This window comes from Ischnura elegans, chromosome 5 (genome assembly GCF_921293095.1).
Source record: "Ischnura elegans chromosome 5, ioIscEleg1.1, whole genome shotgun sequence".
In the NCBI taxonomy this organism is placed as follows: Eukaryota; Metazoa; Arthropoda; class Insecta; order Odonata; family Coenagrionidae; genus Ischnura; species Ischnura elegans.
Genome location: NC_060250.1, coordinates 127,602,546 through 127,622,757, shown reverse-complemented (window position 1 = coordinate 127,622,757; position 20,212 = coordinate 127,602,546). Strand labels below are relative to the sequence as shown.

Below are 20,212 nucleotides of genomic sequence, written 5' to 3'. Positions count from 1 at the left end.
ACTCAAGTTCTCAAACGAAAGGCAGAAGAACAAATTGTACCAAATAACAGTACCTACGAAATACTTATACTTAATTTTTTTTAAATCTGAGATTAATGGAACTGAGCATAAATAATAATTCCCAAAATATTATTGATCCTCACAAAATAACGCAACTAAAAATTACAGAGAGATAGCGATTGTAAGAATGCAAGCACATGAGAAAAGTTCTTATGTTGGTAATGCCACGACAGCCGTAAACCTCGAAAATTGTTGACATCTGAAGGGAGCAAAGCCGCGTTGACTGTACGTGACAAAATTTGTAACCTGTTTTCCGTCTAATTACTCTTAAAGTTCACTTTCCTCGTAATTTATGACATTGAGGCAGGAAAGAGAAGATAAAGCACTTTCATGGAGACTCGTATCTATTCGGAACTGCTCGCTGTGTCGTCTTCTGTGCGTGTCATCTTCACCACTCAGAAGAGAGGCGGCTTTATGAGTTTTCATTCTTTTTGGAAGTGAAAGTGCGGGTGGATCTTCTCTTCGGTGACACAATTGAAGTTTTTTGACCATTACTCTGTTGGCATCAGTGAAACTCGGGTCGTGTGCTAGTTATTACGGCCCCAATTATCATACGTCGGCTAATGTAGCTCGTAACTGAAGTAGTGTCGAAGAAAAATATTCACCTGTGACAATGGCCACCGAATTTGAGAGTAAACCGCGAAAAATCCAGTACATGAAATCCGTCAGTCTCGTCACTCTCACACTTCAAAATGCTGCCCTTGGCTTAAGTATGCGCTATGCTCGAACAAGACCAGGGGACATGTTTTTGGCATCTAGTGCAGTTCTGATGTCAGAGGTGGTTAAACTCTTTACGTGTCTGGTGCTGGTCTACCTCGAGGAAGGAAGCATGAGAAGTTGGACATCATCTTTATACAACACGATAATTAAGCAGCCCAAGGACACCTTGAGGGTGTGTGTTCCGTCACTTGTGTACATAATTCAAAACAATTTACTTTACGTTTCTGCTTCTCATTTAGATGCAGCCACTTATCAGGTAACATATCAACTTAAAATTCTCACCACTGCAATGTTCAGTGTTGTAATATTACGAAGAAGTTTGCTTTTAATTCAGTGGTTCGCGCTCACAATTCTCCTGACCGGTGTTGTTTTAGTACAATTAGCTCAAACTGAAGTTGTACACACTGCCACTAGCATGGAACAAAATCGACTCCTTGGCTTTGGTGCTGCCCTTTCCGCCTGCTTTTTGTCTGGATTTGCCGGTATTTATTTTGAAAAAATCCTGAAAGGTTCAGACATTTCTGTTTGGATGAGGAACGTGCAATTAAGTTTTCTTTCATTGCCAATAGGGCTGATAACTTGCTTGATAAACGATTGGAGCAGTGTTAAAAATCATGGTTTGTTTCTTGGGTATGACTATTTTGTAATTTACTTGGTATTTTTGCAAGCGTTGGGCGGTCTTGTTGTGGCCATGGTCGTCAAATATGCCGATAACATTCTGAAAGGCTTCGCCACGTCATTAGCCATAGTGATTTCATGTGTGTCGTCCATATATTTATTTAACTTCCAAATGACATTCCAGTTTTTCCTAGGAGCAGTATTTGTCATATGTTCAATCTTTATGTATAACTATAAGCCCAAACCCGACCCAACTTTGAAAGTCTGATAGTTGTGGAACTTAGATTTTATTTAGCCCTCTGTGAGGTTGTACATCGCAAACACTGCATTTAAGAGTGTACTTAAGTATTTTTCTATTTTCGACTCGAATTTCTTCAATGAGTTTTGATAAAGAGTGTATTTTATGTGAATGTGTGGTACGATTGAGGCTGTGCAATTCACACCAATGCTTTAGTTATCATTTAAAAAGGAGTGACTGCTACTTCGTTAATTATGCTTGTGGTGCTTGATATTTTTATGCAGTTCATGTTAATACATCAAAATACATTTTATTCATAAATTAATGTTTGATCTGACAAATGCAATAATGTAAATATTTGTATTGCTCTTTGAGGTAAGGTAATAATAAAGATCCTTGTTTGAGGATACTCGATCGGGCCATAAATATGTCCACAATATTTTGTGGAGTTAAGGATCAAGAACTAATTGAGTGTTACCCTTCAAACATCACAGTTTGAATCCAGTGATGATGCAAATAATAAGTATCATTGTAATATTTATAAATATTGATTTAAAATATGCTTAGAAAACCATGTTATAAATGGTGATGTGGGCAAGTATTAGTACCTATCAAGAAGGAAATGTGTAAGCTTGACTAAGTTCCAAATAAGTATGTATTCATGGGGATGAATTTTGGCTGTCATGCTTATTCGGCTTGTGAAACATTATACCTACTCTATGACCTCTGGTATCTAAGTAATAGTATTTTCTTCACTGTGTGAAAATTGCTCCAATCCAACTATGTAAACAAATTTGAATTTTAAAAACAAATTTGTCTCTCAAAATTCCATATATGAGATTTGCAATAAATTCGTGTTACTTCCTTCAGGATTACTATGTGACTTTTTATAAATATTAAAGCAATGCAGATTCAATGTTGTTGTGAAACAGAACTAGTTCAATAAAGTATTGAAATTTTTATACAAAATGCCTTTGACCTACAATCTTTTGTGACTGATTCCATGAAAATATTAACTTTATATTTGTAACCAATTTGGTTCCTGGAGAGTGTGTTAGCAATTGCTACTAACATTAGCATGTGAATGGGGGAGGTAATACAGCCTGTTAGCCGTATTGTTGTTCTTCCTCCGTTAAAGGAGAAACACGTTCTTTCGATAAATATGCATAAGAAAACGCAAATATGACTTAGTAAGCCTCAAATTACAGCATAATTGACAGCTTATCTAATGCGCACACTATTGGGAAACAAAAAAATGTGGTTGCTCAATATGGGTTTTGAAATAAAAGAGATGATCAGCTAGTAAGATGGATAAAGTAAGCTGGAAACCAGATAAACTTTTCTGCAAGTAGAGGGGAGCTGGTGGGAGACTCCTATTCCTGATCCCCTTCCCAACCTATTCTGTGTCTTACGCTTAGACCCAAAATCCCAATTCATTAGCACATTCGCTGGGGTGTGACCCTATTGGTGGGTCACATCAGGCTTTCTCAATCCCTACCCAAATGAGTCGATGTCATGAGCTCTTGCCAACCAGGTAACCCAGTCTTAGCCACTCATTGGCCTCCAACCATTCATTGTTCTATACAATCTTGTGAGCTTTTCCATCCTTCAATCAGCGGTTATCTCTGATCTGGTCAATAATATGAAATGCTGAAGACATCTCCAACTCAAGAAAAGTGGGCAGCAACTTCACTGTTTTTTTACATCTTGAACTTAAAAGTGAATGGCCGAAGGGAGAAGATTACTTTTTCTTTGCAACAAACCTGTCCCTACTATCAAATGGATTATTTAAGTGGATTGCAATGTAAGGTCTGAGAGAACGATCATGCTATTTTGAACGGTTCAAACACAATCACTCGAGGAAAGAGGATGCCTCATTAGCTTAAATGGTATAATGGCTGCAACTAATTCGGAGAATCAAAGTTTTAACCTCAGTCGAGCAAATGATTATTCCTCGATGAGATATATGCTCTTGTGGATGTCTCCATGGAAAATGATTTTTTTCTCAGAGAGATTTATGCACCTCCAGGTGATTACGTCGAAACAGTCTTAGAAGGAAAGGAAGAAGAGGTGCAAGGGGCGGCCCCAAATGAAGTACATAAGACAGGTTTATTAAGTTTGAAAAAGAAGAAATATGTCACCATGAAAAGGCTAGCAGATTGGAGAGCTGTATCAAACCAATCTTAGGATTATTGGCTTAAGATGATGGTGAAGAGGTGACTCCATTAAAGTACGCCACTAACTAGCTGTCAATCAATAATTTCAAGGCAATTGGACCTAAAAATGTCAGGGGGTGCTTTGACCCCCTACCTACCCTCTCTAGTTACGTGCCTTCGGCTGATATACTAGCAATTCTTATCACTAAGAGAGCATTCGAGTATTGTAAAGGCAGGTTTGTGACCCCTATCTCCCCCTAACAACCAAAAATAAACATTTGCTGCCTCCCTAACTGCTTATGTGAGAATTTTCAGTTTTTTAGATGTTTGTCCTGATAAAACTAAGTATTTTACGCTATCATTGATGTGTTTCCCTAATAATAATGGAACTACATAGCTTAGTTACCTCCACAGATTTATTAGACACAACCAACATCAGCTGTTAGGCCATTTTCAAATACATGATCCTCAGATGGTAAGCCTTATATATCTTGTGAGAGGGGTGGATTAGCCTTATCCCCTCTCATACGATACATTCAGATTACGGATTCCTTCCATCACGTAGCAGCTTCAAGCTTTGACTAGCTCCTTTATCAACTGCGCAAAAATTATTATCATGAAGTACATACGTATGTAGTAATAAATACTGACTTAAATTAATTAAAGTCATTATAAATAAATAATTACTTATTGGTACCCATAGGGCTGTATACTATCTTAGCATTCTGTGTAGTGTGGAAAAAATAAACTTGGAGCATAAAACTAACCAAACTCTCCACTTGAGCTTGACTCCTTTCTTCTGTCTTATGTTAGCAATGCAGAGACACCCTCCCCTCCTCTCTCAAAAAGCAAACTCATAACGCCCTACCAAAAGAGTGCTTACATAATATGTTTGTACATGAACATCCTCAATGCTGATTTTTTTCATTTCATCTAACATGGAGTTCCACAAAGTTGCGCTTGCCACCACCAAGGAAGAAAGGGTTGTACATACAAAGAGGTCGTTCATGCATGCACTTGCGTGTACTGTGGGGTGAAAAGTATCCCAACCACACTTGTGCAGCCACTCATCAGCAACTTTCATTCTGATGACATATTTTTATTGAATGCCAAGCTAAAGACAAAGGACTTTCAAACACCTCATATTACCTTCCTTTTTCAGAGCCAAAAAAGGGATCTAGAGCATAACGTAAATCATAATAGGGATGGGGTGGGAAGCAAAGATTCAGAGAAACTCATGAATTACATAGTGATTTAAATTCATCAGTGCTTGAGGATTCCTTATGTTGGTGGTAAAGAATTAATTGTTATCTCAATGAAGACAAAATACTTAGTTTTCAATGGAAATATATGATTCATCAAGAAGTAAGTATTATTTCAGGAAGGTAACAACAAAATGAGGATTTAGATTTAAAGAGAATTACAATGAAAAGGATTTAAACTAAGATTATAAGGATTAAAGATTCTTCTCTTCCTTTAAAGTGAAGAGATACAATACATGTATGAAGCTGCAAAAGAGAGCAGGTAGATTTTCAGGTTCACTCCACCATTCTTTGAATCACTAAAAATTCATAGAAGTGAAAAGGATTTTGAGATCCTTGATACATAGAGATACTTTTACTTTTGAGACACATCATCTGCTTCTCACTGTTCGTGAGAGCTCAAGATTTCCTCCCCATCATTCCCCACTATTCTCCCTGAGGTTTGAAGAAACTGTTGATTGATGGTAGAGACATCGACAACAAATGGAAAAAGTGTGAAGAAGAATAATTCTGAGACTCAGAACCTCTCAAAGCAGCTGTCCCAGATGACCAAGCGGAGGAAGACAAATGTGGTCCAGGAATGCTAAGAAGAGAATTTTAGAAAGCCACAAGAGACTTAGGGAATAGATGAGAGCCAGGAGAAGAAGAAATCAGCATAGAAACAATCACAGCACCAGGAGAGAAATTGCAAAATGCACTATATGGGATATTTCCAGACTTCTACAAATACGGAAAGTTGCTGAAAGAGTTCAAGAGCAGTCAATAATGACCCCACCAAAAGTGTAAAGGCTGACAAAAGGGGGAGCTCTGAACCCCAAAAATCTATCTTTATCCCATTAATCTCTCAGATTAAGAAGTAATAGCTTGCTAAATCATGCAAGATAACTTCATTTTTGGTCTATTTCTTATTTTTTATTTTTGGGATTAAATTTTAAGTTTTAAATAAGATAGCTTGGGTTCCAATGTTACTATTACACCCCTTGGAGATCAGGGGTAGTTACCATCAGTTCCCTCCCTGTGGGGCGTGGTTCAAATCCAAATTTTCCAATTGACAACTACCTCACTCAGTGCCTTATGACCAGCAGTAATACTATTTGGCCACTTTGATCATCTCTGTTACAAAATAAGGGATGGAGGTCATAAAGCTCTGACTACAGTGGCGGATACAGAAAAAACTCAAGGGGGGGGACGCAAAATATATCTTGAGCTAACTTTAAATTTTTGTGCAATGAAAAATTACGTCACATGCAAATTTTAAGAAAGTTTTATTTGATTTGATTACATACATACACAAGATGATGTCATCGTATGATATAAAAAAGTTACAATTGTGGTTCTGCAACGTTAGGCAATGAGGGTGGCCCCCCACAGGGGGAGTGCATGCCCCCTGCACCTCCCATATATATCCGCCACTGTCTGCCTACATCTTACATGTTTAAAGTGAAATTGAGATTTTAAAATCAATCCATCATATCATCTCCTATTCTCAGTTTAGGTTTGTGATGATCAAAAATAGAATCTTTACGTCATAGATTAAAAAAGAATAATCAGGTATGATGATGGAAATATCAGTGCAAACTCCATGAGTTTATCCATGAGTTCACCATGATCACAATGAAATTTATGATCTATCCACTTTAGTGAATACAAATATTCTGGTCCGCTCACTTGACGTGCTCATGGCATTAAGGATAGGGGGTTACCTAAGGATTGCCAAGATAAATATAGAGCGTTAAGAGCCATATACATATTAACATACACATATAAATATTGGATGTCCATTGCTTATTTTGGTGTTGTTTAACCAATGCCTCAAATATCAGTTGATCAATATATTACATGACGTGTTACACTTGTATTGTTCCAAACGTGAAAAGTGGGAGGATCAGGTTGTTGTGGTGGCTAAAGCAGGGCTAGGCAGTATTTCTAGTACAAATATTTTTAAATATGTAGGTATTTGAAATTTATTCATAAGTTTTATTTGGTATTTCAAAAACACGAACTGAATGTATCTTGTATATCAATTACAGAATTTTGGTATTTTCCCATTCTAAAACAAAAAATACATTCGTAAAATACTTTAGAAGTAGCTCTAATAACACTTCTGTACCATAATACTTCAGAGATTACTTCATTTTCGATAGAATCATTTTCTTCATGGTTGCAACAACTATCTGTAACGTGCCAAGGAAGGTTATAAATATATTTTTTAAGATCTCTTAGTTTCCATACAAATAATGTGCAGTTTTGTATTTTAAAAGGTATTTAAAATACTATTTTGTAGTTTGTTTTTCAAGTACCCGAGTCATAGGTATTTTGCATTTCAAATACATTTGGAGCTATATTTAGCACTTCAAATACTCCTCAGCCTTTATTTTTCCCAGCCATGGGCTAACATTTTGGCTTCCCCGCCCAGTGGACCCTGGTTCAAACCCTTACAATGGCACAGATTTTTTTTCAGGGAATGCTCAATCACTCTTTCAAAGGTTCAATGAGGGCACTAAAATACAGAACTCATCCATCGGGAAGGATACTCTGCACCTTATGAACAAGACCAGACTACAGCCAATGCCAGACTTATCTCCACTCTTTCTTCTCCACCCTTCTTAAAAGAGGTACCAAACATGAGTAAGAGGTTGCTGTTTTACAAAATTACTTTTTCTGAGTCCTAAAATTCATGTTTTCAGCCTCAAGAATCCCAACATTTTCCGGGGAGGGACCCCAGGACACCCCCTTGCCATGAGGTGTTTTCCATACAATTCAGAAGGACCCTAAAATCTCCGGTAAATCCCCCCCCCATTTCAAAATCCTGGCTATGCCACTGCAGTACTAGAGAAAAGGAAAGCTTCACACCAATTATCATCCTAAACCGCTGCCAGCTGAGGGAGTCTACGAAATAAGTCTATGCATCAAAGTCTACCTATATTTGATGTCTATGAATGAATGAAATAAGTATATCAATGAAAGTCTATCTATATTTTATCTATGAATGAATGAATTAAGTCCATGAATGAAACCCTACCTATATTTGAGGGAAAGTATAGATTACAAGCTGATGATGTGTTGTATTATGCCAAAGTAAAGTCTACTGGTTACTCCTTAAGACACTGATTGCTTCATAGGACTCATTCACCAATTTTTTTATTGTTAAATGCTATATGCAATTGGATAAATAAAGGGACACATGCTTTTCTGTTTTTCAATCCATCACCTACTTCTTGAGATAGATATTCACAGTGAAAAATCATCAGCCTTAATCCTTTTTTGTTAAGTTGATGATATAACGAACTCATGTAAAGCTGGTCCTCCAATTACTCAGCTTTATGTGTGGGCTTCACATGAGATGTTGTTGTTCACATTATCGGGAGCAATTTCTTCTTTCAATGTAATTTTTTCCCTGAACAAGTAAATGGATTTCTACGGATTTTGCTAACTCATGAAAATAAAATGGTTCTTTTTTCTCTTAAACAGAAGAGAGAATGGCCCCGTGTTGAAGGTTTTTTTCACCGTTATCTGACTTTCTCATCCATCCATTGAATTCTGCAAGGGATTGTGAAAAAGGCAAGTGCTGACTTATAAGGGGAGATACACAACGTTGGGTTTCAATCAAAAAAACAAACACAGAAGCTCTTTCCCTGCTGAATGCCCATCACTCTTATACATCTCACTTAGTTCCTTGTCTGTATTTTCTTGTTCTTACCCATGCAATTGCAGAATTCTCTAGGATTGGATGCATTAGGGTTTCATGCATCATGTCTCTTTTACTGTTCCTGCTGCCCCATCGTTATTCCTCATTGCCCATTTTTTTATTTCCGTAATTACTTCCTGGTGGTCATTACCATGTGATTACTTATGTTCGGTAGAGTTTGTAAAAACATTTTAACTCACGTTTTGCGAAGCAGTCCTCTTTAACCTTTTCATTTTTTTTTTGCAAATGGTAAAATGTTAATAAGCTCACTGTGAATAATGCTCACTCAGAATATGATTAAAAATACAATCCTTTCACAGGCAGATTTAGGGGAGGGGCATGGAGGCACGTGACCCCCCCAGATGCTTAAAAAATAGACAAGATTTTTAATATGCTATCATTACATTCGTTTTGATTTGTATATTTCAGAGCCTCAATCATTTTATCTCATTTTAAGTAATAAATTTTCATATTAAAATAAAGAGAATATTTCGTACAGTAATTGTTGTATGTCATTTTTAATCTCAAATATGAGGAGACCGTTTGCCCCCTCCCCCCCCCCCCCCCCCCCCAGAAAAAGTCCTGGGTTCGGCCTTGCTTGTCTGACCCTTGCGCCCCCCCAGAAAAAAATCCTATATCCACCCCTGAATCCTTTCACTATTAATGCACTTGCTTACTCAGATTCAAAATTGTAATTTTCTGAAGCAATTTTATAGATGGAAGGGAAAGATAAACAATGACGCAAAATTTTGTTCTCCACTAAGCCATTCTCTTGTAACTTTAAAATAAATTGACGCCTTGTTGTGGCCCACATTTCATGAGTTGGTGACTTCATTAAGTTCTGGTTCAATTATCATTCACGGACAAACTGTCACTGATGAAGGAATTGCTCACTAGATTGTAAACAATGACAAAGCATGAGTGGTGCATGCCTGAGTTCAAGGAGTGGGTGAGAAATGGTTACCTCCTCAGTTTGAGCTTGTGACATCATCAACTTATCTGTGAAAGGGTTAAGCTCTTTGGTTTTTTCTGCAAATAGTTTGAGGAGTACACGTTAGATCTTTAAATGGGGACATATGGTTCTCATTATTTGTCAGACTCTTTCACAGTTAGCAATTCGTAAAATTGGTGGAGGGGCTCATTGGCGCCTCTGCTTGATTGTGCATACTTGACAGAAAATCCTGCCGGCAGAAGTTTACGATATGTTTTGGGTTAGCCTAGACATGCCCATTAAAACAGACAGTAATCAGTGTGAATTTTGTTCTATGTCAAGAAGTTGACTACTCAACATCTTGACATAGAACAAAGAAGACAAAATTATACCATGTAAGCCAGAATTGTTCCTCTATTTTATCCACATAGCAGAAATTTTCTACCTATCTACGTTCCATTGAATGGCCTGAGGCCAAGTAAACTTGATAAACAAAAAAATAGCATTCTGTAAAAGTGTATCATTGTGTCACCGTTCGGGAGACCTTTGACGATTGTTGGAAAAACCTATTTTATTTTATTTTATATTATTAAAACCATCTATTCCCTTTTGGTTGTTGTCTGACCAAAGGGAGATGCATTTATTATCTAGACAATAGTTATAAATAATTATATTATTTCTCTGAGGCTTTGGGAGGGGGGGACTATCCCCTCATCCCCCCCTCCCCCCGATAGTTACGCCACTGCGGCAGGGAATCGCAAGTACAAAGTAACCGCTACTCGGTGCTCGATACTGATCAATGTACCACTATCAGTTGCAAGCGATACCGGAAAAATAATGTAGTACCTCATTCTTTAAAGTATTTCCCCGAATACATAAAGACCGATGCGTGCCTCACTCACGGACTCACTCCTGGATACAAATTCCCCATCACTCCCAGATGAGCTGAGGGTTGAAATTAAGCAGGGACGCGGGGAACCAGAAATTAATCGGAGGAAAAATACGAAAACCGAAAGTTTTCATCTCCCGCTATTGCTGCGACGTTAAAATGGCGGAAACTTCGGTCTTTTTCGGGACGGGCTTTTGGATTTTATTATTATTTTAATACTCCTGGACTGTGCATCCGTTACGGATGGTTGTTGTAATTAATAAAAGGAAATGAATGTGGTCACGTTTTCTTGTGTTTTTTAGTGGTTTTCGAAGTTCGTTGTTGCGGAAACGGGTAAGGCGATAGAGGGGAATGGTTCGCAAACGCTGGCTATCCCCTCCCCTCTTTTTCAGCCGTTACAAATTGCACCTTGGACATCTCGTGATGTCATACAACAATTAATGAAAAAAATCCAAAATAATTACATTTTTATTTAGTTTGAATGAATGTTATCGATTTTTCTTACATTTATATATTTCTAATATATTCATTTCAAATATTTATTTTTATATCCATACTTATCATTTCTCTTATCGATTTTTTACAGCAAATTTGATTTCTCTCGTTTTAATCACATATTTTTTCATGGAAAAGTGGAGAATTCGAAGTATCTCTAACTAAGCTTATTCGAACACCCACACAATTAGATGGCGAACTCGGCTACGGGCTACTTAGCGGGTCTATAATATATGATCACTTCACGTGACCTTCGGGCCGAAACCGTCAACGCGCGGCGCGGCGTCGCCTCAATAATGCAGACGATTTAAAAGTGAGGACGTGAAAAGATGCGTGGGAGCGTTTTTCAATTGTTTGTACAGAACGAATTATTCGAAGATTCCGATGAATTAATAATTTTTGTAACCTTAAATGTCTAAAATTGTTTAATTTTTCCTGTTGTTAAGAGTAAAAATGAAATGAAAAAGGAAATAAAAATGAAAAAGGCTCAAAAAATGGTTATTTAAAAAATATTTTCTACGGGAGCACGTACCGCTCTATGGTACGAGAGAAGGTGAAGTGGACGGAGAGGAGGAGGAACGACGAAGTGCTGGACATGGTGGGTGAGCAGAGGCAGCTTTTAAATGAGATACGGGGGAGGCAGAATGTATGGATAGAGCTAGTACTTAGCGGGGATGGGATGTTGACAACAGTGTTAGAGGGAAGAATGTTAGGTAAACGAGGGAGGTGAAAGAAAAGAATAGGATTTTCAGATAGAATGAAAGGTAGTAGGTATTATTGTGCACTGAAGAGGGAAGTGCATGATGTAAGGGGAGTCTCCCGGAATTCTTCATCAGCGCTCCATGGAAACCTACCTTAACCGGTAGAATACTTTAATAATGATAAAATCGGCTATCCAGGATTAAAATTTCTTGATACAATTTTTCTCCACTCTGTGATAACTCAATTTTTTCGTGGTAATTTTTCAATAACTCGCTCAATTTTTCTCTTCTCTGTATCTTTCCCTGATTTTCAACTGTCCTTTGGTTCCGATAGGTTACCACGCCTTCAGCAATTCTGGACCACTCCGCGCCGCCGGAGCGGGGGTCGTTATTGCTGCGGGAGGGGATGATTGGCGTGGGATGATGCCCCGCCGTGATCTGCGTGGATTTCGGAGAGGGGTCGGGGAAACAAGGGGATGGAATTCGGGCCCGCTGAATTGAGAAGACGACTCGCAGGCAAACGCGATAGCTGGATGGGAGTGGACAGCCCATTATTTTAATTTCCCGTCTCCGATCTTCAGATGTTATTAACTATGACGTCACCCTGGCCTAAAGACATGCAGGAGTGGGGGGGGGGGAGGTTCAGTCCCCTCTCCCTCCTTTCCCTGACCAGAACTGTTTTCCCTTATGGCGACTGCCCGTCATACACACATGCATACACTAAGGCGATAACTACTCCAAGGGCACCGGTCTTCCTCTGACTTTCTCTCGACTAATAAAAGTTGTGGACTGAGATCAGCGTCTCAGATCTGAAATTTGCTCATAATAATCGAACATTGTTAAAAATTCATCCTACATCCTGGTGTGCATCCTTAATTTTTTTCATTTTTATGGGGGGTTTTATTAAAACTAACTCGCTTTGCTCGCTGGGGGGGGATCTGCCCCCCCTAGGCGCCCCCGAAAAAGACCTGCGGCCTGTTATGCTCACTGTGGGAGGTCTTACACTTTTTGTTTGCTACTTGTTACTTAAGGATCGTTTACTTTTAAGCTGGCTAGCTTAGGTATAAGCAATATTTCCACTTTCACGTAAAACGAGCGCATGGTACGTAGGCTACAATATGAATGTAAATATTTATAAAGAGAAACGTTTTTCTGAGGGGCTAAAAAAGTAAAATAAATTTCTACGAGTTTCTCTCACTTATTCAATTCAAATACAAAAAACGTTGAGACCACGATCCACTGTAACACCCAATGCATATGTAATACCATAACATAACGACTTTACGTATTACAATGAAAAACACGTTTCTTAATTATTTTCCACAAAAAGTCAACCAAATTCTTGATATACGAATAAGATGTAACAGCTGTTCCCCTTCGTACGCGAATTACGTATGGACTGAATATCAATATCTAGAACAAATGCGCCTTAGTATGAATTGGGGCTAGTATGACGAATTTTATCGAAATATTATTTATCGTGTTCGCGAATGATTTTACTTCAGAAATACCTCTATTTAAAGTTTTAATGAATCGGGATACGCAAATATCTCAGCTTTAATATCCAACGCAATGCGCAATAAATCTGGTGAGTAACGGATCACAGCCTTTGGTGTACAAGACATTGTGAATGTCAAGATTTCGATAATTTTCACAGTTGAATAACTTAGTCACTCAAGGTTACGTGATTTTCGCAAGACAAATAATTGAATAAGAAATACCTTTATTTGCACTTATCTTCCATATTGTATTATTCACTGCCTATTCACTCCTGCAGCTCACGGATAACATTGTACATTAAAAAGGACATTAACGAAAAAAAAACGTAAACATAAATAAAAAGTTATCACCATCTCAAAAAATTAAAATAAAATCATTTTTACCTACCTATATTATGTAAGACTTATTTAAAAGTCTTTCTACTACAATCGTGTATCGCCAACAAGATACGAACTATAGTCAACAGCACGAAATATAAACAGCAATATTTATAAATTGGCATTTAGTGCACTTGCTAACTTTGAAATTAATAACCACCACACTTTCGACGTAATATATCAAAAACAACAAATAATTTCCTACTTTATAATTCTCCGCTTTTCATTTGAATGCGCTTTGATTTAAACAGATGTTTGTTCTTGCGGAAAGAAGACGCAAAGAAATAGACACTTCAAATGTAACTTTCTTAATTTCCTTCCTTATATTTATCAGTTTTTCGTTTTAATTCCTCCATCTTCTTTCCCAATTTAGCTCTTCTTGTTTGCATAAACAAATATGTTGCTATGATTGTTCGTTTGCATGACTGCCGCGCCGCCATTGGAATTTGGTGGCTATTTTTTGAACTAATCCCCATACTCAATTTTATATGAATAGACAGATAAATAATTGTAAATTTAGTGTTTTCATAATTTTCCCTGGGGTTTCAGACAATTTTAGAGGGGGTCTTCATTAGACTTTTTGCCGTATCTCGTCTCGTTCACCCCAAACATTTGTATGAGTGAGTGAATGAATGAATGAGTGGTCGTTAAGGGGCTTTATGATATATAGATACCCTTCATACAAATTGATTACCGAACACTCTAGACTTTTCCAACTAACTTTTCAAAGAGTATGAACATCATTTACAATTAAAACTGAATATTTATCATCCGATTCTAACTGCTAACTAACTAACTACTAACGATATTCTAACTGACTGGAACACTTTTCCAAGTGTACTTATAACCCTTTGCATCACTTTTCTATCTATATAAGATTACAATTTCCCAAAATCAAGGTGAGGGGCTTAAACATCTGATTTTGTCATATTTGTGGAGTATTGATGACCTAAATGTTATATCTAAGGGTTATTTATATCTTTCGATTCTGTCATTTATGAGGTGAATTGTTTTCCCAAATATTTTTGAACTGAATTCATTTTACAGATGTCAGAGTCACATCCGATTTGATTATTTTTGAGGTCTTTTATCAACACAATGGGGAACTTGCATGAATTTTTTTTATTTCATAGGCGGACAGAAAATTATTTTCTGAATACAACAAAGAAAACCGCATGTAAATCTGAGTTTTCCTTCGCGAGATATTTAATGATAAATATTACGAATTTTAAAGCGCGGGAAAAACTCCCTCACCCCCCAAGCCACTGCCGACGAAGCCTCGATGACGTCAAAGGTGCCTAAACACCACGCGAAGCTATTGTTGTGATTGTTTGTAATAGTTGCCAGCAGTTGTGAGAGCTTCGTTTGTTAGACGTGTTGAATATTTTATATTTAAAGATAAATATCCGACGATAGAGGTTTGGAAGCCCTCGTATTTTGCATTATTTATAATATTAATATCTGAGTAAGGGCATAAAATATAAAACTGGAGCAGTTAAACCAAAAATTTGATAATACCTAAATAACATCGTTGTAGGAGTCTGAGCCACGGCCATTGGAAAGGGGATACGTTAATTGTAAGTTGATGTTATCGACGGCATATCATTCATTTAAGTATGTATTTAGAACGATTTTGATGTTTACTAATGTCCGCTTAGCTTTTATATACAATAACTTCATCCGTTTATTCGTAGGTACCGGAGAATTCTTCGTTTAGGACTGTCTGTGCTTGTATTATGAGGTGAATTCCAGTCAATGCAACTTTTGCTCGCTGATTGGAGACATCTAGGAACATTTTTGTGCCAAAATAGTGTTATTTTCAACGTGACATCTCCCGTTAAGCTACTGCTAATAATCACAGTGCCAGTGGTTGTAATGCACAAAGTTTGACAAGGTTGAAAAATATCGGCCATGAGTTATCAGTGTTCCATCGTGATTGAATTGTAAAAAGTGCTACTACGCTATCGATAAATGTCTAACAGTAGTGTAAAAATTGTCAGTGGCGTGCTAATCTCCGTTGTTCGCCGTAGATATGACATTTCACGATCACGCTATTGAAATAAAAACTGTGTGTGAAGTTTGTTATTCCATTATTTCAACGAATAGTAGTGAGAAATGTCACCTGTGTCACTTGTGTGGGATAATTTAAGGGTTTAAATCAGTGAATAAATAGTTGTATTCATCATAACGAGTTCTGTTATTGTAAGTTGTACGTGATGAATATAAGAATGTGATAGTGACATCCAGTTTTTGATAAGAGTATTTGCCTATTTCCCACTATATTATTATGGTATATGCTAGTATATTGTTTATGGATTTACATATATTATTGAAATAGGTTGTAGCTTGTGTGTGTGTTGGCAGCGGAACCGATTCGCGATCTCACATGTGGATTGTGTGCAGACTGTTTTGCTGTGAATTCGTACCGTAGGGCGGATAGGACTACCTTCTCCGTTAATCCGGCGTTGCCAAATTCAACAGCACAGCTTACTCTAATGTCAACAGCACAGCTTACGATCGTTATCCTCCAGTATTACAAGTTTCTTTTACAACTCGATTTGCCGCCGACGTATAGCAATAATTTGTCTTAACAAATTCCATGAGGGTCGTGGCATCAATTTTTGGTGTCCTAAAAAAAGGCTGGTGTCCTAACACCCCATGCCACACGCCTTTTAGGCGGCTTGCGGGGTATTATGTAGACGTAGATGAATTTCAGGTGTACTATTCGAACGAGTGGCAACGTTATCATCCATTTTTCTGATAACCAAAACACACGAAGTGAAACGCTTGTACTTCATCATCCCGATGCCGCATTATTAATATCCCAAGTAATAATCTAGGCACAATAGCAATAGGAAAACTTTCCCAAGAATAACAGAACAAAATAAAGTGACGATGAGAGGCTAAATACTCCCTCAAAACAAATTTTACACCATGCGCTCAGCGTATTTCCCTACTCCCTACGGTTGTTTAGGCACCTATGACGTCACGCCTGGCCTCGGCAACGCTCGGGCGTCTTCGCGCAGTGGTCGGCTCAGAGAAATTTTTCTCGATTTTAAATGCAATTTTTTTATTTCTTTTGATGTTGAATGGAGAAACTGAAGGTATTTTTGCGAGCTAATGTATCCATTTGACTTATTCAAAATAGTTTTTAGAGCAATCTACGACCCATGCAAGTTCCTCATTTTCTTCCTAATATTTGGAATAATTCCCGCACAACTCGCAATTAATCAAATTGGAATGTAATGGCCTTGAAAAAGCGGTCCAGTATGTGAGAAAATCAGCAAGATGAAGTTAATTGTTTGTGATAATATAAATGCTTAAAAATTCCGTCAGAAGCCTTATGTTCAATTTTATTCGAAAAACTACGAGGATTTCGGATAAATAACGTCTAACGAAACCAAGCCGTAATAATTACCACCGTTTGGATAAAAACCAAGGTTATCATTTAAACGAAATTTATAGCTTATTTAAGAAATACATGTTTACCTGAGGCGTGAGCATTGAAAAAAGTTTCAAGTATTTAAGGCCTAGTTACACGATACAACCCGTACGAGTTTATGTTTAAATGCATGAACGCGTGAACGAACGCAAAAATCGCCCAAAAATCGGGTAATCACCCAACTTGTGCAAATATGTGCACATAAAATAAATGCTGTTTAAATATATTCATGCATTCGTTCATTTTTCGTTCCAGTCCAACGAAATCAATCGTGCATTCAGAATAGGTAAGACAATACTTCAGCTATTTGTCGATACTTTAAACTAATCATACAAAGAAAAACAACCGAATTTAAATTAAGCATTTCCATATCCTTCTCCTAGCAAAAAAGCGGCTTTAATAAAAAAAATGCTGAATGTGACAATCATGTGATACGAAAAAAAACATTTTTCGTGCACTTAATACAAGAATTTTGATTTCAAATACACATCACAGAAAGGACTTAAATGCATTTATCACTGCCCTACTCTGCTTAAAATATACCGGATCTTATTGTAATTCTTGGCGGGAGAAAAATTTAACTGCCAATTCTGATATGTTCAAATGGTTTTATCTCCATACCACATTACCTACCTTTCCTTTTAAGAATAAAGAACCCTATTACTCTACTTACGCACGGAAGAGGTCTTATAAAGACTACGGTAGCTAGAAAAAATGACTGTTGGCGCTCTTAGTTCAATTTATTTTGACTCAAGTACTCGTAACACGTCATTGATGACGTAATATTATAATGAAATAAAAAAAGCGTGTCAGATGCAATGGGTGATAGGTAATAAGATAACAAAACTCTCTCAACGAAAATTAATAAGCTGCCCCCCCTGGAAATTTCGGGAAGCCTTCACTAGGATATTACGCTTGGAAATCAGCATTTATATTCAGTAATAACATGACGTAGAGTGAGGCTTAATCTTTAGGTTGTCAACCAAAAACGCTCGCGAAAATTTACAACATCAAATATAATAGGGATCACACTTCAAGTAAGATTATTCGCACAAAACCGTTTATAAATCTGAATATAAATCGAATAAAGTTTGGAAAAATTCTACTCACCAAATCGCCAGCTTCCATTAAACCAGTCCACGCCCCTACGGATCTGAGGAAGAGATTTCAAATGATTACATTCCAGTCATCTGCCTGAAAATGTTAAGGATTAGCAATATGATTTCAGGCTATAACTTCGAAAAAAGGTTGCATAAAACGATCTTTTATGGGTAATATTTTACTTTTAACGGGTAGGAATACAAATTAACCTATATTTGCCAAAACGCTACCACAAAACTCAATCAGATTTCAAAGCTATGAGGAAACTTCAGGACGCACATTAATAGGGTAGTTTCCTTCATCAAAGAAAACGAAAGGCGATTGCGATTCGCTAGTGTAGCCCGCCATTAGTGTATTCATAATATGCATATTATTTGGTTTTAGAAATCCCAGTTTGGACGAATGTTAATGGTCAATTTTCATCTCATTTGAAAAAGGCCAGATTGTCGCCCATGCGATACCACTCTACGTGACGTCACAGGGACCTAGTTTCTATACGAGTAGATAGGAGTTTTACATTGTCTGAAATTACCTATGCATGCATGAGGCACAGAGCTCAGGGAAACATGTCTTAATAATCACCTATTAACACTGCCTAAGGTCGGAAAGTTTCCTTCGTTTGATAAGGTATTAATAATCCTTTTTTAAGCCAAGCGCTACCAGCTAGCAGGGTACTTTGCTACCTGCTAGCATCCAGCGTCGTATCAGCGCTCAAAGCCTCGCCCCAAGGTCACCTCACTTGCGGCAGCGGGAACCAGAACGACGTCACACGGGTTTTTCCCAGCATTCATACTTAGCCGTCCCGTTTTCGCGCGCTTGAAAATTTTCACTTCTCATTTAATCGCGAAAAATAGATATCGTCATTTAAAAATCTAAAAGCGTGAATAACTACTCCAGGAGTCTAAATTCATTTAAGTTTTTATTGCCTAAATCTTACGATTTAGGCAATAAAAAATAATAGGAAACCACCCTATTAGGTTTTGTACGACGATTCTACGAAAAAATTAATGAATAAATTATCATGGAAAAGTATTCCCTTTTTACGAATGATGTAAAATGTATCCTTGATAACCAGGGATTTTTTTCACAGAAAGAAATAATTATCTCTACTCACACTTCAAACGACCATATTTCCAAAGGCAAATCTCCTAATTTTTGGGAGATTTGTCATTGGAAAATCTCCTAAAAACTTAACGACTCATCTTTAACGACTGGGCTGGACTACAACACTAAACTCAACAATAGTGCAATGACGATCGCAGTATCACACATCGTATGGTACGTACCATATGAAGCCAGTCCGGGAATAACCAGCATGGCTCGTCTGTACCATGGATTTTAAATTAGAAAATGCGTACCAAAGGAATGTGACGATAGTACTTTTTGAATTGCTTCATTACCTAAGCTGCCATCAATAAACTAATCATATTCGTTGTAAAACTAGGTGTGTCAAAATTATTGTTTCTTCATTGAATAATTTATAATTTAATTGTTTTATTTTTTATTTCACTTTGTAAAAAAACATTGCAGTAACATTTCATGGCATTTTTATTAATTAATTAATTTATTTATAAATTATTCAACGAAGAAACAAGAATTTTGACACACCTACTTTTACAGTGAATGTATTTTGTTTATTGATGGTAGCTTAGCTAATACAGGCCATGCTAATCTACCAATTTTGATTCATTAAATTAAAAAAATTTCTATGTTTGATCTTTTATTGCAACTGTTTTTGTTGTTAAAAATATGCATCGCTTCTTTAAATAATGTTTTTTAAATTACTTTCAGAATCTTAAATTTAGGTATTTTCGAAGTCAAAGGTACAGCTGTGGATTTTAAGGAGTAAATTTGGAAGTGGAAAGTGATGAGGATGCGAGGAATGATTAATTTTAATTCAGTGATGGAATTCATGCAGCCAAATAAATATTCAAGCCAGAACACGAGGAGAGAGGTTGGTACCCTGATGGACCGAGACTGAAGGAGTGGATTAGTCTGGCGACACGGTCACAGCGGGAAGACGCAGACCTCTCC

At 37.2% G+C, this 20,212-nt stretch overlaps 1 protein-coding gene across 1 annotated transcript; it reads left to right on the top strand.

Moving 5' to 3' along the window:
- The first annotated feature begins 210 nt into the window (after positions 1–210).
- Positions 211–2,605, top strand: LOC124159537 (UDP-N-acetylglucosamine transporter). The gene has a single exon (XM_046535417.1). The coding sequence runs from the start codon at positions 674–676 to the stop codon at positions 1,664–1,666; it is 993 nt and encodes a 330-aa protein (XP_046391373.1). The 5' UTR covers positions 211–673; the 3' UTR covers positions 1,667–2,605.
- The last annotated feature ends 17,607 nt before the right edge of the window (positions 2,606–20,212 follow it).